The 27,419-nt window shown below is 39.7% G+C and overlaps 4 protein-coding genes across 8 annotated transcripts in view; 2 read left to right on the forward strand and 2 right to left on the reverse strand.

Moving 5' to 3' along the window:
* fer1l6 (fer-1 like family member 6) overlaps positions 1-1,055 on the forward strand; it is a 21,368-nt gene extending 20,313 nt beyond the window's left edge. For both annotated transcript variants that reach the window (XM_035173847.2, XM_047342502.1), the window contains one exon: positions 39-1,055. In XM_035173847.2, the coding sequence (XP_035029738.2) occupies positions 39-219 (181 nt within the window). In that variant the 3' untranslated portion in view covers positions 220-1,055. The remainder of the gene's footprint in view (positions 1-38) is intronic.
* On the reverse strand, positions 493-8,311 carry si:ch211-67e16.4. 3 transcript variants are annotated; one of them, XM_035173850.2, is made up of 10 exons: positions 8,041-8,311; positions 6,687-7,149; positions 6,455-6,604; positions 6,049-6,203; positions 4,050-4,193; positions 3,424-3,502; positions 2,952-3,157; positions 2,764-2,850; positions 2,232-2,310; positions 493-1,839 (listed from the first exon to the last, which is right to left on the reverse strand). In XM_035173850.2, the coding sequence occupies exons 2-10, from the start codon at positions 7,123-7,125 to the stop codon at positions 1,586-1,588; spliced, it is 1,593 nt and encodes a 530-aa protein (XP_035029741.2). In that variant the 5' UTR covers positions 7,126-7,149; positions 8,041-8,311; the 3' UTR covers positions 493-1,585. The 3 variants fall into 3 exon arrangements, with proteins under 3 accessions (XP_035029741.2, XP_035029740.2, XP_035029743.2); XM_035173849.2 differs by having other exon boundaries at positions 4,050-4,220; XM_035173852.2 differs by lacking the exon at positions 6,455-6,604 and having other exon boundaries at positions 4,050-4,220.
* A 3,603-nt stretch (positions 8,312-11,914) lies between these two features.
* On the reverse strand, positions 11,915-23,466 carry LOC118120130 (uncharacterized protein KIAA2012 homolog). Of its 2 annotated transcripts, XM_035174845.2 has the most exons (25): positions 23,410-23,466; positions 22,931-23,055; positions 22,629-22,760; positions 22,355-22,501; positions 21,575-21,767; positions 21,306-21,454; positions 20,998-21,211; positions 20,647-20,717; positions 19,992-20,181; positions 19,476-19,622; positions 18,905-19,075; positions 17,124-17,249; positions 16,971-17,045; positions 16,626-16,693; positions 16,474-16,539; positions 16,296-16,359; positions 16,007-16,217; positions 15,697-15,846; positions 15,396-15,576; positions 14,977-15,136; positions 13,727-14,109; positions 13,414-13,607; positions 13,162-13,334; positions 12,488-12,707; positions 11,915-12,142 (listed from the first exon to the last, which is right to left on the reverse strand). In XM_035174845.2, exons 2-25 carry the CDS (start codon positions 23,039-23,041, stop codon positions 11,977-11,979), a joined length of 3,762 nt encoding a protein of 1,253 aa, XP_035030736.2. In that variant the 5' UTR covers positions 23,042-23,055; positions 23,410-23,466; the 3' UTR covers positions 11,915-11,976. The 2 variants fall into 2 exon arrangements, with proteins under 2 accessions (XP_035030736.2, XP_035030737.2); XM_035174846.2 differs by lacking the exon at positions 19,476-19,622.
* Positions 23,467-26,041: 2,575 nt separating this feature from the next.
* On the forward strand, positions 26,042-27,025 carry LOC124854633 (olfactory receptor 142-like). Its single transcript, XM_047342694.1, has one exon. It carries the CDS (start codon positions 26,042-26,044, stop codon positions 27,023-27,025), a length of 984 nt encoding a protein of 327 aa, XP_047198650.1.
* The last annotated feature ends 394 nt before the right edge of the window (positions 27,026-27,419 follow it).

The raw sequence follows: 27,419 nt of genomic DNA on the forward strand, positions 1-27,419 counted from the left end.
CTACTTTACTTTTTCCCCCCCCTCTCTGCTCACCTCAGTCGTCCAGACACCTCGTTTTCGTGGTTTGTGAATCCCTTCAAGTGTTTCTTCCACCTTATTTGGCGAAGCTACAAAAAGTACATCATCATCGCCCTGATCCTGCTCATCTGCATGCTGTTCCTCGCCCTGCTCTTCTACACACTGCCTGGAGCCCTCTCTCAGAGGATCGTCAATGGATAACACAAACATACAATAACTGTACCTTCTGCTCAGAAGGACCTTTTAGATAATAGAAACCCACTGCATCTCTTTCAGCTTTTTCCTCATCTGAAGAATATTTGCAAACTAGAAAGACCGCACTCAGTCTTCAGTCTACATACATATTTGTGTGAGGTCACTGATCTTTCACCTTTGACCGCTGAAATCTAATCAGTTAATCTTTGAGTCCAGTGAAAATCTTTCTTCGGTGCCTGAGAAATTCCCAATTCATATGCAAAAAAAACAGTTGGACACTTTTTTTTATTTTAGCTGCATTTATTAGAACCAATCAAGGTTTCAGTCAGATTTTTATATGGTGATTGCAAAAAACTAAAACCTTTTTCTTTCTAGCAGCCTTGACATGTTTCTTGTTAATGACCCCAGAGATAAAATAATACTTGTAACGTGTCATTTCAGCAATTCTGGCGTGAAGCTCACATTTCAACGTCACAGCAAATTGCACCAATTAGTCACTTGCACTCTGACAAACATAATGAGAGATTGTCCCTGTGGCATTAAATTCATTGCAAACAACTTTTTACAGGTTTATGACTTCAGTCAACCAATAACATATATTGTTGAAGGTTTCTACATAATTTTACACAAACATACAAATCATGTAGTAGTTTTTCCTTACTCTTGTTGAGGGTTAAAGGCAGAGGATGTCACACCTTGTTAAAGCCCTATGAGACAAATTGTGATTTGTGAATATGGGCTATACAAATAAAATTTGATTGATTGAAATGATTTAAGTATAAAATTCTGGATGTTGAAGTTGTTTACTTGAATATTTGAATAAATTTGATTTTATGTTTACAGCGACTGTTATGTTCTGTTGAAGTTGGATGTTATTGTGTAAAAGATGTAAATTGAGAGTAAAGGATTTCTTACAATGTACTCTTTTAAGGTTTTTGTCTGTATATGGCAACTGATAAAGATCCGCCATTGATTAATATATCATCTCTGCTCATTAGAACCCAATTCATGCTTCTTCGCTGTATGTACGCACGTAGCCTACCCCATGAACAATTGAATTTAAAATTGTTTTCTGGAGGTATGAGTGCAACTAATTGACATTCTAGTTAGGCTACAGTATGATTTCAAGTTGTATTACTTCTCGTTATTGTTAAGTTTTTACATGTTGAAGTAAATATACATTTTGTCAGAGTTGTTATGTTTAATTTAGTTTTCGACTTAATTTTGACCTGAAAAATAAATAAGTAATACTTAACGTCACAGCTCTCACTTAAAACATTAACACTGTGTAGCATCACTAATCCACCTCTGACCTCTGTTGAACATCAATGATACAACATATTATTGTGTGCACAGTCACAGTTGTGACTTCTCACTGTAAGATATCTACGTCTGTCAGGGAAAAGCTCTGGCTGATCTGGGGGTAGGACGAGGATGACGACGTTGATGTCACAGTGTGCTGGTGTGCAGCCATGATGGAGCTTCCCGGGAGCAGAGAAGAGGAGGAAATGGAGGTTATAAAGGGCAGAGCAGTGGTGATGGAGTTTGTCACAGACACGTTGTTGTCAAGGAAGCTGCTGGACTGAGGCAGTGTGGAGCTCAGTCTATGATGACCACTGGAGGAAGCTGGAACACAGGATGACGAAAACAATTTAGAATTTGTGCCGCTGTCTGATGACATCACTTAACAATTTAGTTTCACCTAATCTCTATAAAGACTATAAAACCATGTTTATAGACCATGTTTGACAAGAAGCCTGTTTGACGTACATATTTTCAGGTAGTTCTTATCACACTGATGTTTGTTCCAAGTGTTCATGTTTCTGATAAGTCTGGTTTTAATTATTTATTTGAGGATACAAAAAGGATTTGAAATGTCGTGATTGACAGCTAGGAATTACAGTCTGTAATCATGAAGCTTCTCATTCTCATACATGAAATATGTCTTTCACTGTTCGATGTATCAATGTCAATCATCATATGCTGCTTTACAACCAGAATTCAGAAGATCATCCCACCACAAGATTCTCTGCCCTCCTGATGTTTGCTCCTGATGGGAACAAAAGGTTGAGAAAGACCTGCAGCGCCACCTTGACCCTAAGAGCGAAGAAGAGAAAACAATCAACAGCCCGTCTATGTTAATGCTGCTCCAATGCAACAGGAAAGTCTTCTGGTGAGTCTTTATCAGTGAGCAGGGTCGGTGTGGAGTAGCTCCAGGTAGTGGATACTGGGCAATCAGGTCATGTGTTGACCATGCAATCTTAAGTAGGATCTGCTGCTGTTCTGTCACGTGTCAGGTTTAATGTTAAGTTAAGTTGGGTGACTCCACATTAACATCAGTCACTCAGAATGAAGCTAGATGAATCACTAAAAGCTTCCAGACTAACAGAAGAAGTTCTTCAAGGTTTCCAAGTGGATGTCTTCATCGTCGTCTTTTCACTTTTTTATCCTGAGATATTTGTATTCCTCTAATTTTGTGAACGTCACATTTTAAAAACATCATCAACACGCCCACTCGCTCACTGTGTCTGAAAGCAGCTCTTCACTGACCTGAGTCTGGTTCAAACAGAACTGGAGTTTCCTTTTTGCTCTCCATCTGGCCACCCTCAGCCTGGTCTTCTCTCGACGCTCTCGCAACTTCAACACATTGTCCCCATATTTAAAAACAGCTCGATGCAAAGACACACTCAGAATATGCAGAATATTTCTGTAAGGAGGGAGTTTGCCCTGAGACTTACCATATCTGCCAGCAGCGGCTGAGGCAGCGTTTCCTCCTGCTCTCTGCGCCTGTTGAGTCGTCGTTGCTGGAGCTCGTTCCTACGCAGTTTGTATTGTTCATAAAAGCTAAGGTTTTTAGACCAGGGTCGCCCTTCCTGGAGAGGTGGGATGCCGGATGGCAGGGTCACCATCGATGGCAGGGAGCCTATGGGCTGAAGCATCAGGTCTGAGAGAACACACATGGAAAAGTTAGTAGGGCTTTTATTAAAAGTTGAATTTACGGACAGTTTACAGGAAGACTTGTGCATTAAGCTGCTGATTTATACAATGATCAGTGATCTTAAGTCATTAAAGTAGTTATCAATACAGACTTTGGCCAGAGAAAGAAAGTAGGAGAATATATATATATATATATATATATATATACAGCTATACAGCATCATTTCATCTACATGTTCATGACGTCATGCTCACACTCTCACATCTACTCACAGTTGCTTGTTTCAGCTGAGCTGAAGGCTGTGGTTTTAGTTGCTTGGCTTGGTTGAAGCTCTGTCACTGAACTTTGACCCTGGAGGAGGAAACAAAAACAATCGTTTCTTGCACAGATGAACACTGAGTTATGTTTAGCGACAGTCTGGGCGGCTGCGGCTCAGGAGTTAGAGTGCTTTAACCTCTTGTTGGAGGGTTGATAGTTCGATTCCCTTGTCTTCCAGTTCAGTCCTCTAAACTGTGTTGTAAAGTGGTCATTAAAATGAGAAACAATATATTAATATAACATTCTATCCCTGTTAAAAGGGTTTTGTAGTCTTTGCTCACTAGTGAAGTTTTAGGACAGAGGATGTTGCATCTTGTACAGATTGTTAAGCCGTATGAGGTAAACTGCGATTTGTGAATAAAGGCTATACAAATAAAATGAGATTGAGTTTATTTGATAAATACATTTAATATTCTGTTCTGTGGCTAAATAGCACTATGGTGAAAGTAAATTGTAAATGCTGATGGAGAAATTGATTTGTTCTGTTTGATAACTGACAACTTTTGCTCTTGAGGGATAGATATCACTACCACAACAACTTAGAAATGATACACTACACTATATTGAGCTCTCGCCTCACCTCGGACCCTGAAAGTCTCTGCTGCACCTGGTAGTCCAACCCTAAGGTAGCCATCACCTGCTGCTCCTCTTCAGGCTCCTCCTTGATACAGATCACACCCTCTTCCTCCCCCTGCTGCCACTGCTGCTGGGCCTCCTGCTTCACCTGCATCACAACAGGAGACGACCAGGACTGTGAGGAGAAATTGGCATAGTGTTATAGTGCAAGACATCAGTCAGATGTGAGTCTTCTCATAGTTAGGGGGTCACGACTTACACTCAGTTTTATACTTTACTGTCCGAGTCAACTTAGGGTTTTTCTAGTGTCTTTATTTATACGTTGTCATTAACTAAATATAAAATGTGTAGAACACATGACACAGTTAACAATAATTAAATAATAAATAATTTAACTAATAATAATTTAAAAACAGAGAAAAGTTAAATGTCCAGTGTGTAAGATTGAAGTGAAAAGGATCAATTGTCATAACTTGAACATAAAATAATCCTTGTGATATTTTCACTAGTGTGTTTCATCTAAATTGTACGAATTGTTGTTTTCTTTAACCTAGAATTTTCCCTTTATATTTAAATACTTCATATTTACATCTGGAGCAGGTCCTCTCAACTGAGGCCGCCATGTTTTTTTACAGTAGCCAAAACTGGACAAGCTAAACACCTTTTGAGTTTTTATGACAACTGAAGGTTACCACAGGTTCTCTCTCATGTTTGGAAGTTGAGGGTGAGGTGAGGGGTATTCAGCTGCAACATGCAACTTCACCACTAGATGTCACTAAATTCTACACACTGAATCTTTAATATATAGATATACACTCACCGGCCACTTTATTAGGTACACCTTGCTAGTACCGGGTTGGACCCCCTTTTGCCTTCAGAACTGCCTTAATTCTTCGTAGCATAGATTCAACAACGCGTGGCGTTTAAACGATGCTCAATTGGTACTAAAGGGTACCAAAGTGTGCCAAGAAAATATCCCCCCACACCATTACACCACCACTAACAGCCTGAACCGTTGATACAAGGCAGGATGGATACAAGGCAGGATGGATCCATGCTTTCATGTTGTTTATGCCAAATTCTGACCCTACCATCTGAATGTCGCAGCTGAAATCGAGACTCATCAGACCAGGCAACGTTTTTCCAATCTTCTATTGTCCAATTTTGGTGAGCCTGTGCAAATTGTAGCCTCAGTTTCCTGTTCTTAGCTGACAGAAGTGGCACCCGGTGTGGTCTTCAAGGTTCGACGTGTTGTGCGTTCAGAGATGGTATTCTGCATACCCTGGTTGTAACGAGTGGTTATTTGAGTTACTGTTGCCTTTCTATCATCTCGAACCACTCTGCCCATTCTCCTCTGACATCAACAAGGCATTTTCGTCCACACAACTGCCGCTCACTGGATATTTTCTCTTTTTTGGACCATTCTCTGTAAACCCTAGAGATGGTTGTGCATGAAAATCCCAGTAGATCAGCAGTTTTTGAAATACTCAGACCAGCCTGTCTGGCACCAACAACCATGCCACGTTCAAAGTCACTTAAATCCCCTTTCTTCCCCATTCTGATGCTCGGTTTGAACTTCAGCAAGTCGTCTTCACCACGTCTAGATGCCTAAATGCATTGAATTGCTGCCATGTGATTGGCTGATTAGCTATTTGTGTTAACAAGCAATTGAACGGGTGTGCCTAATAAAGTGGCCGGTGAGTGTATATAAACCCATACATAAGCTGCACAGATTTTTATTGAAAATGATGAATTATTAAGAACTGCTACTGTGTTTCCTAAATAGCATTCAATGTTCAATGATGTCCTGTACAGTAAAAAAATATTTGTGGATTCAAAACATACAAAATATAAAAACTAAACATAATCTAGTTTACTTTTTCTAATCTCATCCATTTATTTCTTCCAATGATTTTCTGTACTACGAATAGAGTAATATAAGTAGACAGTTTTTTCTCTTTGTCCTTTTCAGTACAGTGTGTGTAATCTGTGTGTGTTGTTACCTGTGGAGCAGAGAAGGGCAGTGTGGAGCTGACGGCCTGAATAGAACCATGAGGGCAAAGCGGTCGAGTCGCTGACTTCTTCCCCAAAGTCAAAGTCACGGTCTGGACAGTAGGAGGAGCCAGAAAACCATTCACTCTCTCGACTGCTTCTTGTTCTGTGGGACAAAACAACATAAACACAGGCCTCTGTGTTTAATCCGTGCAAGGATATAATGTGACAGCAGTGATATTTACGAACATATTTTATGAAAAAACTGTTTTCTGAGAAAAAGCAACAATTGAGAATTATTTTGGGTTATGCTTCTACCTGAGATCACCAATTATTTCCAATCTCATTTGGTGATGGCAGCAGAGGTTTTGGGAGAAAACATGAAGCTCTCCACCCCTGAACCCCTCAGATCTGTACCTGTGCTGCTGTCCAGAGACTCTGCAGGTGTGTTCTCAGAAAGAGAGACAGGAAGCAGCAAGTCAGACGAGTCAGAGCTGGCACCTCTCGCATCTGACTGACAACGCACTCTGAAGGCACGCCTGCTTGTGCTGTGTGGCAAGGTGCTTTCTGGGAGCACAAACACAGAAACTAGTAAAACTCAGTGGCGAGAGAAGGGGAAGTGGAAGTCGGTCATTTTAGCTGTGGTTACCTTGATTACATCTCATCAGTGCTCCCTCAGTGGTCCTGTTCTGAGTCGAACATGATGGCGATGTGTCAGTGGACGAAAGGCCTGCAGCATCTGCCTGCGTCTGAGGGAAGGAGGAAGGGTGGATGCGGACGAGAGTGGAAGCAGAGGCTCTCTGCTGCAGCTCCTCCTCCACCCCCTGCCTGTAGTACTTTAGCTTCAGCTCGGTGTAGCGCAGCTTGGCTCGGATGTTGTCATTCTCCTTCTCTTTCAGGGCTTTCTCCCTCTGCAGCGCTGTGACGTCCCTCTTCATCAGAGCCAGCTGGGTTTTCAGCTCCTCAAATTTGACTCCTACCACTTTGAGCATCTCGGCCAGCACCGTCTCCACCGCTCCGTTCACAGCCCGTTCAACCACAGAGCCCATCTGACCTCGAATCAGTGATACAGCAATGCTGACATCCATTTTGTAGGTTCTTCAAAGTTTTACCTGTGAGCAGAAGCACAGTATTAAATCTTTGACTAAAGACATGGAGAGAATGAACCACACTGAACATTAATCAGTCTAAGTTCAAATTAGACTGATGTCATGTGGAAAAACAGTTCTGAGCAGAAAAAAACACTCCTCTGTGGTACATTTTTAGGAAGCTACAGCATTGAATATTTTGGGGTCTGCACTATGCTCCCAAAAATGTGGAAAACATGAGAGGGATGTGAATGTGAATTTGTTCTTGCAGCTCTTAAATCTCAAAAGAACAAAATAAAATGATCATGTCACGTTTGTTAACCTTATGAAACATTATTTTTAAACTTTACACAACGACAATTATAGACCTAGAAGAGTAAGAAAAAAACAGCATCCATAAGAGTGCACTTAGGAAACAGAATCTGTGGATACATAACGTTGATCTATTAGGCAACAATCAGCAAAGATGTGACGGAAGTAAAACAGAAGCAGCATTTATGGAAAAGAAAAACTTTGCCCACTGTTAAATATTGTCATAAACAGACAGAGACATCCAGCATGGACTCCTTCAAGCAACAAGCTGATGCTTTGAGAACGACCCTCAACATAAACACTGAGTAACACTGATGCTCGAACATTCACACACAACTGGTGGTGCAGTTTGCTTTCAGTACATACATCCTGGTCTATACTGTACAGTCGGAACACAAATCATATCTGGGACCTATTGATGAAACAATGGATATTTACAGTGATCTTCAGCTGAAGAAGCTTTTCAGACTCTCCACAAACAACAGGGTTATTAGCATTAGCTAACATTAGCACACTTTCCATTAGTCCATTGTTCCTGCAGAGGTTAACCTGTGTGTTTCTAGTTAAAGTAAACAGAGAGGAAGGGGGAGATGTCGAACTTACAGTTTCTTCTGGTGGTTTGTTGTTTAGCTGATAGCTTTAGCCAACACAGGATTACAGCTGGAGTAAGTCAGTTAGCTACGGGCTAACTTCTGTTTTAACGCATGATTCAGTTGTTTTTACGTCACACGGGCTCGCGTTATTCATCGCGACGTTAAACAGAATTTAAGTTAAATCTCTTTCTTTTCACGTTAAATGTTTTGAGTAAACTAAACAACAGTCGAGTCTTTTCTAACATCGCAGCAAACCGGTTAACTACTTCCGGTTTCAGAGGCGAAGATCTTCCACTATGGACAGATGATCACTCTACCTCTTCTTCTAGTCACTTCCTTTTTTAGTAGTTATCAGGATTGGTTTTATATGGAAATTCTTCGTTCCAGCCTTTTATATATTTAAATGTTTGTTTTAAAGACTGTCCAACATGTTTGCTTGTATAATTTTATTTGTATTTATTATATTATTTCAATGTGTTATTCTGCATTTTTACTTCCTCCCACTGTACAACAATGAAGCCAAAATTTCCCAGATATGGGCGCTGCCATCTTGCGCTGGAACGCCCCCTAAAGTCGGAATCTCGACCCGGAAAGTCGGGGTACCTCACCACCCCCAACTGCTAAATCCAAGATGTCCTCTCCGTCTATCAACAGTTTGTTAGCATTACTGTCATTAAGTGTGTCGTACACATAGTACTGTCCAATTACTGTCTGTGGACGTGTTACACAAAGTTGCGCAAAATATAGCGTACTGCGTTGTTATGAACTGGTTTTGCTAACAATGGCTAGCTGGCTAACGTAAACATTGTTCCTGTGCAACTGGAACGCTATCAACTTGTTATATGGGTGTAACGTCATTCTGAGCTCGGCGGTTAAATGGAAGCAGCAACTGTTGCTGCGCTGTAGTGATCATGGAGTGGAGCCCACTTGACCAATCACAAGTCAGCCTCAGCAAACGTCAATTATGATGTTTCGCCCATTTTTATATCATCAAATAACTAATTAAAACCATACTTGAACATGCATCAGTGTGATAAGAACGACTTAAAATGACAGAAACCAACTTTAAGAACTGACGTGTAGTTTCACTATTTTGTTGTCCATGTCCCATCTGCAAACATGGAGGAGGCAGAGTCTATGACCTATACTGCAGCCAGCCTCAAGGGGGCGACATTGTCAGACATTATGAATTGTTTATGTAGATTAAGAAGTAGTTCTTCCAACTCCGGTGTGTTCATTTGCATCTAAGTCTGACTGTGCAAATAATATTGATGCTACAAAAAAATGGTTATGTATGGTTACTCCTAAGAAATTATATTTTTAACTAGTCTTTCACTCCTTGTAGAGAACCACCAGCGCTAAACCTTAAATAGGATTATAATCATATAAAACAGCTTGTCACTATGAGAGTGTGAGAGAGTATGATGGTACATGTGAGAGAGTGTGGGCAATTTTCTGTGAATCAAGCACAAAGTCAAACAGTTGTCTTTCGGTAAGTTCAATTCTACATCTGCAGATGGACTCAAAATACACATCACCTGGTGTGACATATACAATGAGTGAAGAACAGACATGAGAGTTGTGTTCTTATAACGCATAGCCCCCTCCCACAAGGGAAAAGAAGGTATCCATCACCTTCTTTGATGTTTTATCAGGGTGGGGACATCATGGCTTCATTTACAAAACAAAGACCCCTGGAGGGCCCCCTGGAGTGAAATCCCAAAACCATTTTCTCAGAGACACCATAAAGTTTCAGGCTTCAAGAAGCCATAAAGTTAAAGTCCCTGAGCAATAATCGTAAACCTAACGTTGACTCACAGTTGACCTCTTAGCATGCAATCTTCTACATACACGTCTGTTCATCCAATAATCATTACACAAATGCAGAATTTCCATTACAAGAGTATAGTAGTGTGTGTGAAAGAGTATGATGGTACATGTAAGAGAGTATAGTAGTGTGCAGGTAAGAGTATTCTGGTGTGTGTGTGAGACCATGTATGAATTATCTCTCGTAGGGCCTCTCATAGTTTGGTTCTTTGTCATGATGACACACATCATTGAAGATGTGTTTATTCTAGTTTCTGGACAATGGTGGTGGTTTATTTCAAATATCATTTAAAACAGGGTGTTTCCACTGCACTTTATTGCAATCTTCCTATCCTGAAACATCAACTTTTTCATCTTGATTGAGTGTAACAAAAAAACTTTGCAGGTGGATGTAAAAGCACCTTTAGAGACTGTGTTGTTTACGTCGTCAGATGTTTTGTTCTCAGCTGTGGTTCACTTGGTTTAATTGCTCTCACAGGATAATGAAGATAACCCCACAATGACCAGTTCTACTGTCACAACTGCACATCCAAGTAGCCTTCAAATCTTACTCAGCATTGTGCCTAATAGTGAATCGTTCAAATATAATGACAAACTCATCACAGCGGATGACAAACGGACCCTGAGACTGAATAATAATAAATATATTTAATCTTTTTGATCGTCTTTTGTGAGGCTTTTGTGTCGAGGATCGTCCCTTTAGGGAAACTCACAGTAGCCACTGAGTCGTACAGTAATTAGCTGTATGAAGTGTGGCTGCAGCCATGTCCTGTTCCCTGAGGTCAGTTCACCGGGGACGTTACAGCAGAGCACCTCACACACTCATTACAGTTTCCTTACATCACCTCTGGGCTTGTGTGTATCACCTCTGAAATTACTGTATCCAAAGAAGAACCACAAAGCAAACATTAAAACTTGTTCTTTACACAATTTTTTCATGTAAAGTTGAAAATCTTGATTTGAGGGTTTACATTATCGTCATGAATTGTTTTCAAAATATAAAGACCTCTTCTCACAATGTGGTGGAATGTAATCAAGTAGATTTACTCAAGTACTGTACTTTACTCTATTTTGAAAAAAAGAACCACACAAACTTGTTTGAAGTTATTAAACTACCTCTATATTCTCGTAATATTACAACTTTTTCATAAAATTACGACTTTATTCTCAATTACAACCTTAATTTCTAAATAAAAAAACAACATTCTCTAAATCTCAAGAATATACATATTTTTTCAATATGGCCCCCATACTTCATCAAAGTAGGGTTAAAAATAGGTAAAAAATGTGAGAAGGAAGATTTTTTTCTTTTTCATTTTGAGGATATGGAAGACTCCTCTGGTCCATCGAATCAAATAAGTAATGACTGACAGTTATGTGACCGTGCTACATCGTTGGAGTTTATGGTGTAACCAGCTATATCCCTGCATTAGTCCATTATCCACTATTTCAATTTGCATGAATGCAGCCTCCTCTTCTAAGCTTGTGAGGTTTCTCCTTCCGAACAGACGCAGTTTTCAGTAAAGTTAAACAAAACATATGAAATGCTTATAAGTGTTTTTAATTCTGATATTTATTTGTATTTTGTTGAAATAAATTGTTTTATGCATTATTTTTAATCGTATTAAAAAATATGTATATACATATAATATGTAACAGTTATGAACATGAAGCTTAATAACTTAAAGTGCTTGTTATTAAAAAAGATTTACTATCATACAGTAAAATAACTTAATACAGTAGATTCATAGTTATATCCATTTTATTTATTCTGATAATATCAAGTTATCTTAGTATGTTTGTTGTAATGTTTGTGGTCATTTAAAGTCTGTGTTTCGACATAACTCCAATGATGGTTTGTATATTTCTAAACTTTTCTCGTCATATTGGTCTTCAGAAGTTACTTATGTCTTTAAATATGTTTTAAACAGTATCACAATAGTAAATGTGACTTGATTTTTGTCTCTATGATGATCTTATGATTCTGAGCTTCTCTTATACCATCTTTCATTGAAACTGAAAATCTGATGACATGACAGATGGAAAGAATCAGTCAATGTGTGTCAAGTGATTTATTAAGATTCATGTCACCAGTGAAAACCTTGTTTCCACTCGTCTGTCAGATGGTCGTCTCGGCTTGAGACGGAGTCAGACCCAGTAGCTGCAGTAAACTAAAATATGAGTAGATCCACGGCCGGGAGATTCCCTGAGTTTTCTCCAGACCTCCAGCCTCCAAAACAAGACCCCTTTTAAAGGCCAACTGCTGGTGCAACAGCGCCACCTCTCTGCACGGACAACACAATGAGAGAGCAGTAATGCATGAGACATTAAATGATTTCTCATTTGTCTTAGCTTGTCATCTGTGGAACACCCAATAGTAAATATACTAGTTAATAATAATATTAGTAAGGGGGCATTAATTAATGTGTTTATTATTTTATAAATTTATTCATTAATCTATAAACAAATAGACTAAAAGTAATTAAATTGATATTTTAATTGGCAATAAAAGTTGAAATCATAATGAGAGTTTATTTATCAAATATGAACCAATTTAATAAACAGTTTAAATTAAAAATAATTTAACAAAAAATACAGCAGTCAGTAAGAAAAAGAATGTAAAAATATACCTGGCGAGCTGCTCTGCTTGCATCCTGGCCTGCTCTGCGCCCAATAGAGCGGCCTCCTCTTCTCTCCTTTTGTTCTCCTCCTCTTTCTTCCTCCTCTCCTCTTCCTCCTGCTCCTTCACGCGGAGGTACTCGATCCTCTCGCTCTCATCCATCTCTTGTAGCTTCATGTTCTCCTCCTCCTGCCTCTGCTGCTCCTCCATCTGCAAACGCTCAAGCTCAGCTGGAAGAGGACGAAAACAAAATTTCCCATAAATTATACGACTCCCAGCAAATCTGAAATTTCATTAAACAGAACTGATGCAATAAAACAGCAGCTGCACCATCAGAATGCAACAAACGTTTAATGCGACATTAAATTGTATCTAAAGTGTTCACAAAAAAAATGTAGTGACAACATTTTTGAAAAAGAGCAATGACCTCAACCATGTCAACATTTATCAAAAGTCCAGTAAACTTTGACAAACAAATTTAATCATATGTAGAGATGGACTGACAACCTGGAAACTTAAAGCATTCGTCCAAAGGTTGATCCGGCATGGAGGCATAAAAACACCCAGAGTAAATCTCTTTATTTTAGGGAGGTGACTGAGCAGGGGCCTGTTTTACATCTTTTCTCTCCCTCTTTGTCTCCTTCTTCTCTTCCTTCCCTTATCCTCCCCTTTACTTCCTCTCACCTTTCCTCCTCCGTTCCTCCTCTTCTCTCATCCTTTGCAGTCGCTCCATCTGCCTCCTCCTTTCCTCCTGACTCCTTCTCTCCATTTCTCTTTTTGCCTGTTCCCGTCTGACTCTTGCCTGCTCCTCCTCCTCGTGCCTCCTCCTCTGCTCCTCCTCTGCCAGCTTCTTCAGTCTGAGGATGGAGACGAAAGATTAGTGCCGTAGCAGTGTACCATAATCTTTATAATTTTCCCCTGAATTAAAGGTAGGACCTGAGCTCCTCAGCTCTCTTCCTCCTCTCCCCCTCCAGCTCGCTCTTCATCCGCTCCTCCGTCTGCTCCCTCTCCTGCTGCCTCCTCTCCTCTTCCTCCCGCTCCCTCCTCTTCCTCTCCACCTCCTGCCTCCGTCTCTCTGCTCGCTGGGCCAGACGCAGAGCAGCAGCCTCCTCCTGACTCATTCTAGGTAACTAAAACACATAGAGTCCAAATAAGAACTGTGACTACGGTTATTATTTATTTTAGAAATTAAATGAATCAAACACATGGAAAAAGTACTGTATATTATTTCAGCTCACGTTCTACCAACCTCTGGCTTAACTGGGTTCAACATCAGCTGTTCATCCGCGACCATGACAGTGGAACATGACGACAGACGACCACATGCTGAAGAGAAACCTGTGGCACTGGCTATCATTGCCCCGCCCCAGGAAGAGGCTGCAGACCCCCTCGAGTTCCTCTGATGGAGGTGGGACGCAGTGTCACTGGACCTGAGTGAACTCACTGATCGGATGTTTCTGTGTTCGTCATTGCTGGAGAGACAATCTGTTTCCACGTCTTCACACATCTTTGCTTCTGTTTTGTGTTTTTGTGTTGCTGATGGGCTTGCGGGGGATTTTAGGAAAGACTCTTCTTCTTCCAGCTCCTGGTTGATCTCCACCTCCCCTTTCTCCACAGGGTCGTCATCGCTCTCTGTAGAGAAATGAAAATACAAAGAAAACAAGGAAAATGAAAAGTATCGGCGGGCAAAGCTTTAAGTTGTGTCTTTCGTCCTATAGGATGCAGAGATACCTTAAAAATTATTTCACTGTGTCATTTTCTGACTTCATTGTGAATCTCCTGCCTAATTTTTTGCAGAATCTTCTTGGGAAATGTTTTTCAGACAAAGTTTTTTGCTGACCTTGACCAATCAGATCCAAAATCCATCCATTTGTTTTAAAGTTTTTTTGCGAATACAAGGGCTGGACTGATATATGACAGATTTACGGAGGCCAATACCAACATTAGGAAGTAAAACATTCTGATACAGACACACTGATGGAAATCTGTTCTGCCTTGTTTATTCTGTAAAATAAAAGTTTTATATCAACAAGTATAAACTCTGATATCGATATTTCTGTGAAATGCTCATATCAATTTGCACAATCATGACAATAATCATGATGAAAAAGCTAAATTTGTTGTTAGATTAAATAGGTTTGTTGGTTTTGTCACACCTCCACACAATTAATATTATAATTATTGCATAAATACATACAGTGTTTATTTCCTACATGTTTTCATAATGTGATTTAAATTATTTTATGAAGAAGAAACCTTTGCCACTAGATTTAAATTATTTTGTGTAATTATTTTTCTTCCCTTTCAGGATTTGAGTGCATTGATGTAACTACTTTTTCATACACGTATTAGTGGTACACGGATAAAACATATGATCCATATGAAAATATGTGCCACAATCACTTACTTTTACGAGATAATTACAAACACGTCCCATCACATTGACATAACACGTGTCATGTATGTTATTTTTCTGCCTGAACGTTTGCTATGTCTTACCAACAACTAACTCTTTGTGTGTCTGCCTCCCTCTCCTCCCCCTCTTCTTCCCAGTAGACACTTCCTTCTGCCTCGCCGCCGCTCCTCCTCCTCGCTCGTGTCCTTCATTCTTCTTCACCTGTCCTCTCTTTACTTCCCTCTCATCTCTCGTTTGCTTTTTCTGAAAGGCAGTGATTACAATTGACAGAAAAGTAACTGTAAACCTGATGGTGTCTGATTTCATGCATTACTTTGGACAGGTATGTTCTGATACAGTATTTTTGTGTCTACAACATTTTTTTTACCAATATACTTAATAAGCCTGCTACTGTATGTATTTCATAAACTTTGGGTATTTAATAAAAAACTTTAATAACCCCACTTAACTCTCCACAAACGAAGCTGGAGGCCACAGCTTCAGTGTGAATGTCAGTTCTCACCGATGAAGGAGGAGCGGAGTCGTCATGAGTCTCTGTTGTTCCTCTGTTTGTCCGTTCCTCTGGTTTCTGGCTCCTGATTGGTTGAGAAGTGTCTTCTGTTTTTTGTCTCGGCCATCCTCCATCTCTGCTGATCCTGGACGTCTTCTGTCCCTCTGATTCTGCAGTTGTAATACCACTTGTCCTATGTAAATGAAGGACACGAGCCTGTGTGAGTATGTGCAACTACTACTGAGCATATTTAAAAAAAATCCAAATCTGTAAAGTTTAATCTCATTGCAGTGTCTGATTATTCCTCATTCACCCGGTTGTTATTGCAGCTTCTTCTGTGTCCTTCTTCTTAATATTCCTCCTTCTTCTGTCCACAGTTTCTTCTGTTGTTGCATCAGTTGGACTGATGTTCTGCTCGCTGCCAAACATATCCTCTTTATCGTGATGCTTCTTTCTAGATTGACTTGAGAGATTCAAAATATTTCACGTCACCCCAAAGAATAAACAAATGGTTTAGACTTTTCACAAAATGTAAAAACATCTTGAAAAGTTCTTGTTGGATTTCTGGGAAATGTAACGAAGCTTAACATGAAAACATCAAATTAAAAGTGAATTAAACAAACCCTGGTCGATGTGACGGAGACAAATGTCCTGTCTGTCCTTTCTCATCCTCCTCTTCCACCTCTGCCTCAGCGTCGCCTCCTCTTTGCTCCTCCGTCCCTACCTTCTCCCTCAGTGGAGTTATCCTTACATTGTTTCTCCCATCCTTCTTTGGTTTAGTTAATGTTTCCGTCCCTGCTTCTGCACTTTTAGTTTTTTTTAGGGTCACAGCCACTGGAGCGACAAACAAAACGTTTATTTTTTTTCATCATCTTAATTTAAATTAATAAAAAATAATCATCAGAGTTGTACCTGTGTCAGGGCGGCTGGTGGCTGGACAAATGTTAGTCTCAGTCGAGCCATGGACGTCTTGGAACTGGTGGGAGAACAGAGTTCATCAGACAGGAGTCAGACAGGGTCAGTTTATAGTGAAGGAGAGACAGAAGCAAGGTTAAACCGGTACAGACAGAATAATATCAAGCTGACTGACCAGTTTGGTTCTGAGTCTTCGCTCCCCTGTTGCAAACTGACCCACAGACACGTGACTTTCTGTTCCCTGGAGTAAACGGTAGAAAAAGAAGGAAACAGTCAAAATAAACTTGTTGTTCATGAAGAGGATCCTGGATCTTTACAACAACTCACCTTATGCTTGGGTAGATGTTGCTGGACGTTACTTATAAGAGCATCTGTGTTCAGCTCCACTGCTCCGTCTACACACACATATATACAATGAACAGACAATGGTTGGTTGGAGCAAGGAGAAGGACAAAGATTCTGGTCATGCACAGAAAATTGTAAGTGTTTGTTTCTATCTTTGTTCATGATATTAAAGAAGTGTGTATGTGAGTCATGCATTCTTTGTAGGAAACATGCACCTGACTTGGTTCTTGTTATTAGAAACACATGCTTCTGTGTTTCTCTTGAACTGCTTTCAAACGTGTGTGTGTGTGTGTGTGTGCATGTGTGTGTGTGTGTGTGTGTCCAGACCTCTAGGTGTGTCCTCAGACTGCAGCACAATGATCCAGGGTAACGTCTCTCCCTCTGTTGAAAGAACCTGGAGAGCTGGGGGACAAAAACAGTAAGTTACTAATGATAAATACACAGTTGTAAGATGTGCAGGTTTTGGCTCATCCTTTGTACCTTGCTGTTGTGTTCCATTATCAACCTGAGATGGGTGCTGGCTGTTGTTGTCGTACAGTGACAGTTGAATGATTTCTCCATCAGGACCCAGGATCAGGCTGCCAACAGATTTGCCATTCTGCAAATCTGATAATATAACAACTTTCAGATAATACTTTTGGTCGGATCACAAATCTGAAAGCAGAAGGTCTCAGTTTTCATGTCTACATGCAAATCAGCGACGTCAGAAAGAAAAATGGCAAAATAACCTATGCTTTTTGGAAGTTCTGATTGGACAACTGGCCCAACTCTGTTGTGATTGGTCAACCGCTTCCAGAAATATTGACCTCCACTCTCATTTTATGTGGATAGTCAGACTAGCAGGTAGGTGTGTATTATGCAAATGTTGACTTTTGTGATGTTACATGGCATCCTTTGAGTTTTTAACTTTGCAGAACTTTTATATTCAGAAAAACCTCCTAAACACACCAGAGGAAAGAAACACTAATGACATGAGCGAAACACATAACCTGAGAATTCACATAGCTCTGTGAGGTCAGTTTGCTTTAAAGGGGACATAGCATGCAAATTCCACTTTGTTAGTGCTTCTACAGGTTAATGTGGGTATCTGGCATGTCTACCAACCCAAAAACTCTGGGGAAAAAACACTCGCGCGTTTTGTTATGGTTCCTCTAAGTCAGAAACGTCATGCTTGAGTGACTCGATTGAGCTTCCTGGGTTTTGTGTCGTAACAAGGTACTGGAAGTCTCCCTACATGGCCTTGGCCCACCCCCACCTCACCCACCCCCGTCCCCCCACACTCGTTACGCCGGGTTTACACCGGACGCAGCGAGGCTGCGAAGCGCCGCTCCCAAGCGCGCAGCCGCCTGGCTGTTCACACGGGACGAGCATTTCTCCGCTGGTCAGCCCGCGATTCACTCACATGTGGCATTTGTCTGGATCGTTGGGACTGGGAGGCTGCAGCAGTTGCTCGGGAGCGACCGCTCGCTCTCCCATGCGTGAGCTGGAATTTGTGTCAACGCCACACAGCCAGCAGTGTGGAAGACTTCCGCAGTGTTCAGCCCTACTGTAACACTGGCACAACACACAGAGCCCCCACTCGTTACGCGGTTTACACCGGACGCAGCGAGGCTGCGAGGCAGCGCCGTTCTCAAGCGTGCAGCTGCCTGGCTGTTCACACGGGACATGCATTTCGCGCTGGTCAGCCCGCGATTCTGCTTTCTCCGCTTGTTGTTGTACCCGTTGAATGTCGGGGTTCGGGGTAAATGATGGTCTTCATAGCCCCCCCCACCCCTCTTTCTCTCTCTGTCTGTCTGCTTGTGTGCTTGTAGTGGATGGGCAGAGGGGACATTTAATTATGTGATTGGGAAAATTAAAACTCCAGGACAACAGAAGGGGAATACAAAGTATGGGATGCATATTTGATAATTTATATCATATAAAATATGTAATTTATATCGTTTAAAATCATGGGGAGAGGGGGAGGGGGAGCTGGCTCATTAGCATTTAAAGGAACCGGCACTCAAAACAGGTCACTCTGTGGAGGGCTGTTTTAGACAGGGTAAAAAGGGTGCTGTTTTAAATGATCCTTGTGGTATTTTGACCAAAGTATGTTACAGACATTTCATTAAGACCCCAAGGAACCATATCAACTTGTGGTAAAATGGGCATGCTATGTCCCCTTTAAACTAACTAAAGTCCATTTATGTAATAAAATACAATGTATATTTACTTCATACTTCGAGGATCATGGTTTGCTGCAGAGGTTTATGCTTAATTACCTCTCAGCTCCAGAGGTAGAAGGCCCCTGACCACACCTCTGTCAGCATCTCTGGACCCAAAGGGATTCTGGAGGTCAGGCAGTCGGTTCTGTAAGAAAGCCAAAGAGCTCTGTCTGCCCGGACCTATCCGTCCCACAACACAACCCGAAACTCCTACTGCAGGAGGAGGCTCTAGAGGAGAAAACAGAGTGAAACACCATCCCTGCATCTTTTAATAGATTCAATAAAATGTATAGAAACACAATATATTGAATGGAAAATTGCATCGTTAAAAGGGCAGAGAAAGACAAAGCAGAACAAGAAAACTTAACAACTAGAAACATTAAAAACCTGAGACTGTAATATTCTGTATATGGTCGGTGCAAAACTAAGACTGTAAAGGGTTTAATTAAACAGGACATAACTTCAGACCTAGTTTGGATTTAAACTGAAAGACAAAAATATCAAACAATATATGGATATGTCGTTGCTTTGCTGATTTATTTTAGATTTTAGTGACGGATCTTTAAGTATCCACCTACAGACTGTATATTTTCACTGTGACTTTAGTGTGTGTGTGTGCGCACTGTACCATGTCCGGGCTCCAGCAGTATCGTAGCACCTTTCTCAGACGGCAGCCTTCCTCTTCCTCCTCTTCTTCCTCCTGCTGCCGTCTGTTTTTTAAAGTAAGATCTCTCTGTTTTTTCTCTTTCTCCTTTCTGCTTCACACTCATCTCCTCTGAAATACAGAGTGAGGATGGAACATAGCATCTCTACACTGATAAGGAGGTCAAGTCATCATTTTAAATTAAAGGAAATAAAGGATATACCATCGTTCTACAACCTCTGTGCTCCTAAAGATTAGAACAGTTTACTCAACAGGAGGTTACCTGACACAGTTTGTAAAACCCAACAACACTTTCACTATTATTTGACATAATGTCACATAAATTTGATCCTATTGTGAAAAGTGAGCTCTGGTAGTAGATCCCACCACAAGTAAAGAAGTCACTGAAGTTCATAGTCCACTAAATTTTAGAATGTACGAGATTAAGTAAGCCAGTTGAATCAGTTAAATAGAAAGGACAGTTTTATGTTCTCTGTTCACCTTTTTGTTCAGGAAACAGTGGGGATAGAACCAAAGGCGGCAGACGGAATCTATTCAGATTTTCTCTGGACTGAACCGTGTCTTTTTCTGATCGTGGTCGGATGTCCTGCTGGTTCTGAGCCTGGATCACTCGTGCGGTGGCACCTGCTATGGGAGGCAGGCGTTGCGCACAGTGTTTGGCACCGTCCGACTGAAACACAATAGAAATTGATATTTCCTTTTAACATAAAAACCATGACTGACACCCTGCAAGATGAGAACATACAAAAAATGCACGTGCCATTTTTGTATAAATCTACTTGTCCAACAACAATGTAGAACATTGATTACCAATAAGTCCTTTTGACATACAATATACTGATTTAAAGTTACACTAGATGCAAATATTTTATTTTATCACCCGTTTTCTGCACATGTGCTGCCAATATCCAAGCAAACTCCTGGGGGTTAAACAGGAAAGTAGCAGCTGATAAAAGCTAAAACTATTGGTTTGGTAAACATTGTTTTTTTAACATTGTTTTTTTTTGTTAATCGAATAAAGATATTTAGAAAAAGCACAAGAGTTTAAATGGGCAACGAAAGCCCCAACCACTAAATAGTAGTCATGTTTTTTCTTCTGATGGACACTGTACTGTTCTAGATGCTGATGTCTTACCCCGTCTGTCTTCTCCCCGCAGGATCTGGAACAGGCTGAATTTCCCAATTCCACTGGAGGAAGGTACAGCCCTGTGTGTTGGAGATGCAATCATAACCTCATTGTCATTCTCAAGCCATTTATCGCTCACAAACTAACTAACAGGCTGGCTTCGTTTAAAGCATCAACAAATGACGCAGTCCATCTGTCTGGTAGATTAAATGAAATGTTCACAGTGACATTTGTTGGTGAGATGCCTACAAATATTAATTCAAGACAGATTCATACTTTTTAAGCCCTTTTATTTGTAAAATTTAATTTAAGACAGTTTAATATGTTTAAAGGATTTGCGGCCACCATGTAAAACTTTACCTGTTCTCCTGTGTCGGTTCCCACTCATCGATCTCTCACAGTTGCCTTTATCACTGAGTGTTTCACTGTTTCTCCAAATGGAACAGTCTCGATCATCAGCCATGTCGTAGACACAGTTCATGTGTGGATAATGCAGCTCCTCTCCTGTACTGTGGTGGTTTATTTCAGTGTACTGTGAACTTTCAGTCTGCTGCAGACACATGTCAGAGTACTCCTGCATTTGAAGTTAAGACCAATGAATTACACACAATTAACATTTGCAAAGATAAAGGAATATTAACATGTATTTATAGAAATTAGGAAGACACCTTATCTTCTTCTGGTTCTTCAGGGGTTAACGCTACATAATGTACCCAGGGCTGAGTCTCCGTCTGTGGGGTTGGACTCCTGGAGGTACATGTTATTTGAAGGAACACATCCAGCCTGACTCTGCTCCTGTTGTCCAGCTCCTCTTTATCTGCAGATTTAGTTAGTTTATCAGCAAGAAGCTAAACAAGGCGTATGAAAAGAACATGAGTCCAAGTGTGTAATCGTTGAGGTGGGAAGGGCATCTTTCTACCCGTCAATATTTTATAACCTTCAGGTTGATTCTCCAGTTGTTCAGTGTTTTCCTCTGCAGGAAGCCACACTGGGTTATGCTGCACAAACAACTCTGGACTGGGCTGTGCTGGTGTGGAGCAAGCCGGCTGAGGATTAGGAAAACGAACATTTGGAACTGGAGGGACGTGAAGAAGAGGAAAGAGGGATGGAGCGAGTCTGGAATAGGAGCACTGGAGAGAAGAGACACATCCAAATGTAAATTTTGCAGAAGGAACTCAACCATAAGCAAACATCTGTTGACATTTTCACATATACAACAAGAGATAAATACAATTATCCCATTTAAGATCAAAGCTATGGTTCTAAACTGTACTACAAGCAAAGTGGGGAAGATTTGTAACTAGAGCACTCAGACTGAACCATAAAACCCCAAAAAATGGGCAGGTTAAAACAGCCTAAAAAGCTCTGTTGAGCAGAAAAGTCACGTCATAACTAAAAATAGGGTCTCTTTAATTGAACAAGGTCCCACTAATACATGTGCTTGTGCAATCGTAAGTCAGTGTCAGCGTTTCACCCATTTATATATGATCAAACAACAAATTAAACCAGTAACATGAACAGAATGACAGAAACTATGGCTATCTGGCTATCCAGGTGGTTTGGCTTCACTTTTGGGTGTTGTCATATCATCCATTTTTATTTACAGTCTGTAGTCTAAGCAAGTACACAAAACATTTTCTTACATAATACAGTACAAACACATAAATTATACACATAGTATAACTAGAGAAGTCATTCCCGTCTCCATTCTATCTACCTGATTGTTGCTGTAGCTCAAAATGGCCGATGTCAGCTCCTTCAGGGTGCTGAGCTGCTGTTCCACTTGTTGAGAGTAATGTTGCACAACCCGCTTCTTCCTGTTACCAGCCACTGACCCACATTTGTTTTCCGTTGAAACCAGGTCCTGGATATAAAGGAAAGGATAAAATTCATGGTTTCTATGCCATATGTATATATCTTATTGACTGCACCTGGCCAAATGTCTCTTGTCACCTAAGGGACATTACTGTAGTTACTTAACATGTAAATACCTGGGAGTACAGTAGCAGTGGGCCCCTACGAGTGCTGTACGTCTTTGGAAGGGTTGACTCTGCTTTTACAAGTAGGCGACCACTGTTGGACAAATGCAGCAGAGGCTCCTGGGACTTCCAGATGTAGTAATCCTTTGAAACATGGATGGATTATATTGTTGACTATTACAGCAATGAATGTCTAGATTGATTGATGGACAATTAGATGGACGGTTGGTTGGGGACTGATGTGGCAACTAATGTGTATTCAAATGCTGATACAAATACTGTATAAACTGTATTCCAACATAGAATTGGTGTACCTGTGGTGTGAAGCAGACGTCCAGCCGTCCATCATGTCTTCCAGGATTTCTCTTGGACGAGATCAATCGACCACAGCCTCGACTCAGCAGAGACAGAGAAAACTCCTTCATGATGTCCTTTCAAGCTGGTGGATAATTAGGATATCCCATAAAGTCCAACATGCACCAAATAACAATGGTATATAATAATGCAAATTACAATCAAAACTAACAAATTACTGGGATAACCTGATAGCTAGATCATTTAAATAAACCTAATTCCTCAATCGCCAAGTTTATAAGTAACCAATTTATGGTCACAGATTAGAGCTCTGAATGCATTTCTGACAAAGACTTTAAGGAAAAAAGACATTAAAGGAAGAGAGATTTAGATCTTGTGTGTTGATATATTTAGTTTATCAGCTCCTTATTGCATCTTCTTAATTTGGATCATGTTTAATAGTAGAAATAAGCATTTAAATACAAAACAGTTAACATACCTGTTTTCTCTCGTACAAAAGCTGCGTCTCTCTCTCTATGCTGTGTGTGTGTGTCTGAGAGAGAGAGAGAGAGAGAGAGAGAGAGAGAGAGAGAGATTGTGTCTAGGCAGTTTCTCAAAACTGATATACACACATACATTCCTATGCACCAACAGTGGACTGTCGACTTAGGCTGACCAACTAAGGACGACAATTTGTTGTTTCAAACAAAACAAAAACAAATTACGTTTGAATTATTGTTTTCATAGTATAAGCAGCAAAAAATGCTTTAAATAACCAAGAGCAGATCTTACAACCTTTATTAAAGTGGGAACATCTGTAGCTTTCAATGGAAAATTCTGTGATGAACACAAATATATTTTCTGTCTGTCAAACACTGATTTAATGAAATGATTGTTTTTAACAAATCCGCATTTTGCTTTGACAAATATTCTAGAAGTTCTAACATCAACAGTATTCTATTCATGCTACACTTTAGATGAAACAAACATTTCTGTGACTGCAGTATTCGAAATGTTACGCACTTACTTGGCTTTGACAAATATTCGGAAGATTCTAACATCACAAGTATTAGTATTTTACTGTAGATGAAACAACATTTTTTAGCCAAGTGTTTGACTTATTTACACTAAAGTAACCAAAAGGCACTAGAATTAAACCAAATATGTTAGTGATAACTGTATGTAATGTGTAAAGTGTATAATAGTGGCTATTACTATAGTGCTTGTGTTTTGTTATACCGGATTCCTTTGGCAAAAGTCGGCACACGTATTTGGAGCTTTGAAGCAGTCCTGACCAAGTTGTTAATTAACATTAGTTCAGTATATAGAGGCTCTGAGTGCTCACTTCAGGTGTTGAACATTCCATTATGCGATTTCTCCAGAAACACTTAAAAGTCCATGTGCAGAATTTGTAATCCTTTTTTAGGACACTGGATTTCAAACTTAAGAGTGCATAAAATTGATCAAACCTTTGATATAAATTTGATATAGAACTTTCACGTTTAACCTGTGGAGGTTGGACTTCAAAATTAACCCACAACCTCAACATCCAATTACTCTTCAGCTGTTAGTCAGCTATCGTAAATTGAGACCAACTTTGACTGGTTATGATGTTGTAAAACATTGGAATGTCAGGACAATTTTGGTTTAACAGGGGACAACCATGAGTGGATAGTATTTTACTGCACATGTACACTGTACACACACACAAAGTGTAATAAACTTAAGAGGTGGGTCCTCTTAATATGGCAAAAAACAACTGCAGAATATGAGTCCTGGTAATGCACAAAAACCTGAATGTGTGTGTGTGCGTGTGTGTGCATGTGTGTCACTGCAGCCATGGAAACAAGAAAGAAACACAGAGCACCAACTCTGGAAAACCTAGCAACTGTGGTTGAACAATTGGACACAAAAACATGCACACACATGCACGCACACACACACACACACACTTTGAAATGTCTTTCAGTATGCTTCCAGACCAGGTTACGATCTAATGTGACACTAAGAGTATTGAGAAAGGACACACTCATACACACCAAACAAGACTTGATAGGTCAAAGTTAGTCTATATTTGTCATCTGTACTATTTTCCAGACTGTCAGAATTATTACCCCCACAGAGGCCATCATGTTTTCACCCCTGAGTACTACTGAACTGATTTCCATGAAACTTTGTGGAAGAATGCGACATTCGGGCAGAGAAAATACTAGATCTCAATTCATCTTGATTAAAAAAATTAGGTATTTATAGGGGAATTATTTGTATTCCTTTCTTTAACATTGCGAGATAGGGCCCTTGGTGGAGGTGTGCATTCAAAGTGCCACTCTAGTCGGATTATTGATTATATGATTATCTCCCTCAGGGTGCTTCTGAGATATCATATTCACAATTCCAAAAAATGTGATTAGTGAGGTCACAGTGACCTTGAGCTTTGACCTTTGTTCCAAATTTGATGACATTCCCTCAAGGTATTCTTGTCGCCGGTGCAGAGGCATCAAAATATACAACATAATGATTTGAGATTTTCTTTATCTTTACATGACGACATTGAACAAGAGAATCAGGCTCAGTCTTGAGTTGCATCACATTCTGCTCGTCGTGTTTTTTTTTTCATCAGGACTTTCGTATAAAGGTTGAGCAACTGCTGCTGTCTCAGTGGGGAGGGGAGGTTACAGTCTGCACTTTTCTATTGATCATCAATCTGTCTTACTCTTTGGTGAAGTTTTGATATGATTAAAATGTGATATATTGCTAAATGGTATGTACTGGATTCCGATCACATTGTTCAACAGCTTTTAACTGTTTGGAAGTGGGTCTCATAAATGTGCATTTATCTTAACTCTTGTATCTTGACATGTTTTATATACAATGTGTATCATATTTATTTATACATAAAGTAATGTAAAATTAAATAAATTGGATTCTGGAACCAGACATTCAGAAATTGCTGTAACTGTTTTATTCTGTTCAGGGTTGAATTCTTAAGGTAAGAAATATGCTTTAGTGATTATCTTTATTTACCCTTGAAACACTTGGATTTCAAGATCGATTTTACTTTTTACATTTGCTGTCACATATCCTCCAAAGTCAAGTAGTTAAACATATTAACCCTCATTACTAGGACTACAATGGAGAACTCAACAGAGAGTTTGTCATTTGTGTTGGCTATGTATGGTGACACAGGAAAGTTAAAGTACCTGTACTTTACTCTGGCTATGGTATTTTACATATCAGTGATTGTTGCAAACTCTGTGCTTATTTTCATTATTTATATAGACAAAAATCTCCATGAGCCCATGTATTTATTCCTGTGTAGTTTATTTGTTAATGAAATATACGGCAGCACGTCTTTGCTGCCCTGCTTTATGGTGCATATATTGTCAGACACACATGAAATTTCTGCCTCCTTCTGCTTCCTTCAAATATTTAACATTCATACATATGGAACTATTGAATTTGGAACATTAACAATTATGGCACATGACAGATATGTATGCATTTGTAAACCTTTACATTACAACAGCATAATTACAAAAAGGAAAGTACAAATTGTCATATGTTTTATCTGGATATTTTGTTTTGTGGAGATTGGAGCTTTATTGTCTTTTACTATTCGTTTAAATTTTTGTGGGACTGTTATCAACAAAGTATTCTGTGTACATCACTTAGTTGTTGACCTTTCTTGTTCACCAGACAGAACAGTGTCACTCGTTCATGATGTGGTTTTTGGTCTTATTGTCACTGTCGCTGGTCCTGTCAGTTATATTTCATACAGTTACGTAAATATTTTTTCAGTGTGTTTAAAAGGTTCCAAAGAGACCAGAATGAAGGCTTTAGAAACCTGCACTCCACATTTCGTTTCACTCATTAGCTTTGTGTTTGCCTGTTTTTATAGTTTGATCAGTCAGAGATTTGACCCGTCCTCAGTGCCGTACCCTCTCTGTGTTTTCTTGTCTACGTATGCGATGGTCATTCAGCCTCTTCTTAATCCTGTAATTTATGGTCTCAAACTGTCAAAAATTAAACATGCTTGTAAAAATTTGTTGACATTAAAAACATCACAACTCTACATTTTTCCTGAAGCGTATTTAAATTCTACCGTTCATTATTAACTAATGTGAAAGGAAACACTTGTTGCTAACATACACACATACACTACAGAATGTGAACATCTGTTGAATTGTCAATTAAAGTTTTGCATTAATTACAAAGCTTGAATCTTCTTGGGTTACTGAGCTATAAAGAGGTGTATTAATTTCACCAAAGAAAGAAATATTTTTCAATGTTACAAATGCAATTATTTAAATTTTCATTAGAATTATATTTCATCCTATATCAGCCCTCTTCACCAAAGGGATCTGACAAATGAAATCTGAAATACTTGCATATTCTGCCTCATCAAAACTTTCACATACGATTCAGAAATATTTTTGTCATTCCTAATCTGAAATTTAAATGAATTTGCCATCCAACAAAGAATCAACAAATGCAGACTAAAGGTTATTT

Source organism: Hippoglossus stenolepis, chromosome 13 (assembly GCF_022539355.2).
Source record: "Hippoglossus stenolepis isolate QCI-W04-F060 chromosome 13, HSTE1.2, whole genome shotgun sequence".
Lineage (NCBI taxonomy): Eukaryota > Metazoa > Chordata > Actinopteri > Pleuronectiformes > Pleuronectidae > Hippoglossus > Hippoglossus stenolepis.

Coding starts and splice junctions, on each gene's coding strand:
- LOC124854633 (XM_047342694.1), top strand. CDS start 26,042: ATGGAGAACTCAACAGAGAGTTTGTCATTTGTGTTGGCTATGTATGGT.
- LOC118120130 (XM_035174845.2), bottom strand. CDS start 23,041: ATGAAGGAGTTTTCTCTGTCTCTGCTGAGTCGAGGCTGTGGTCGATTG. Junction 17,046..17,123: donor TAATGGAACACAACAGCAAG/GTACAAAGGATG, acceptor TTTGTCCCCCAG/CTCTCCAGGTTCTTTCAACA. Junction 16,218..16,295: donor CACCAGCCGCCCTGACACAG/GTACAACTCTGA, acceptor TTGTCGCTCCAG/TGGCTGTGACCCTAAAAAAA.
- si:ch211-67e16.4 (XM_035173849.2), bottom strand. CDS start 7,125: ATGGATGTCAGCATTGCTGTATCACTGATTCGAGGTCAGATGGGCTCT. Junction 3,503..4,049: donor AGAGACTTTCAGGGTCCGAG/GTGAGGCGAGAG, acceptor TTCCTCCTCCAG/GGTCAAAGTTCAGTGACAGA. Junction 2,851..2,951: donor AGCCGCTGCTGGCAGATATG/GTAAGTCTCAGG, acceptor AATGTGTTGAAG/TTGCGAGAGCGTCGAGAGAA.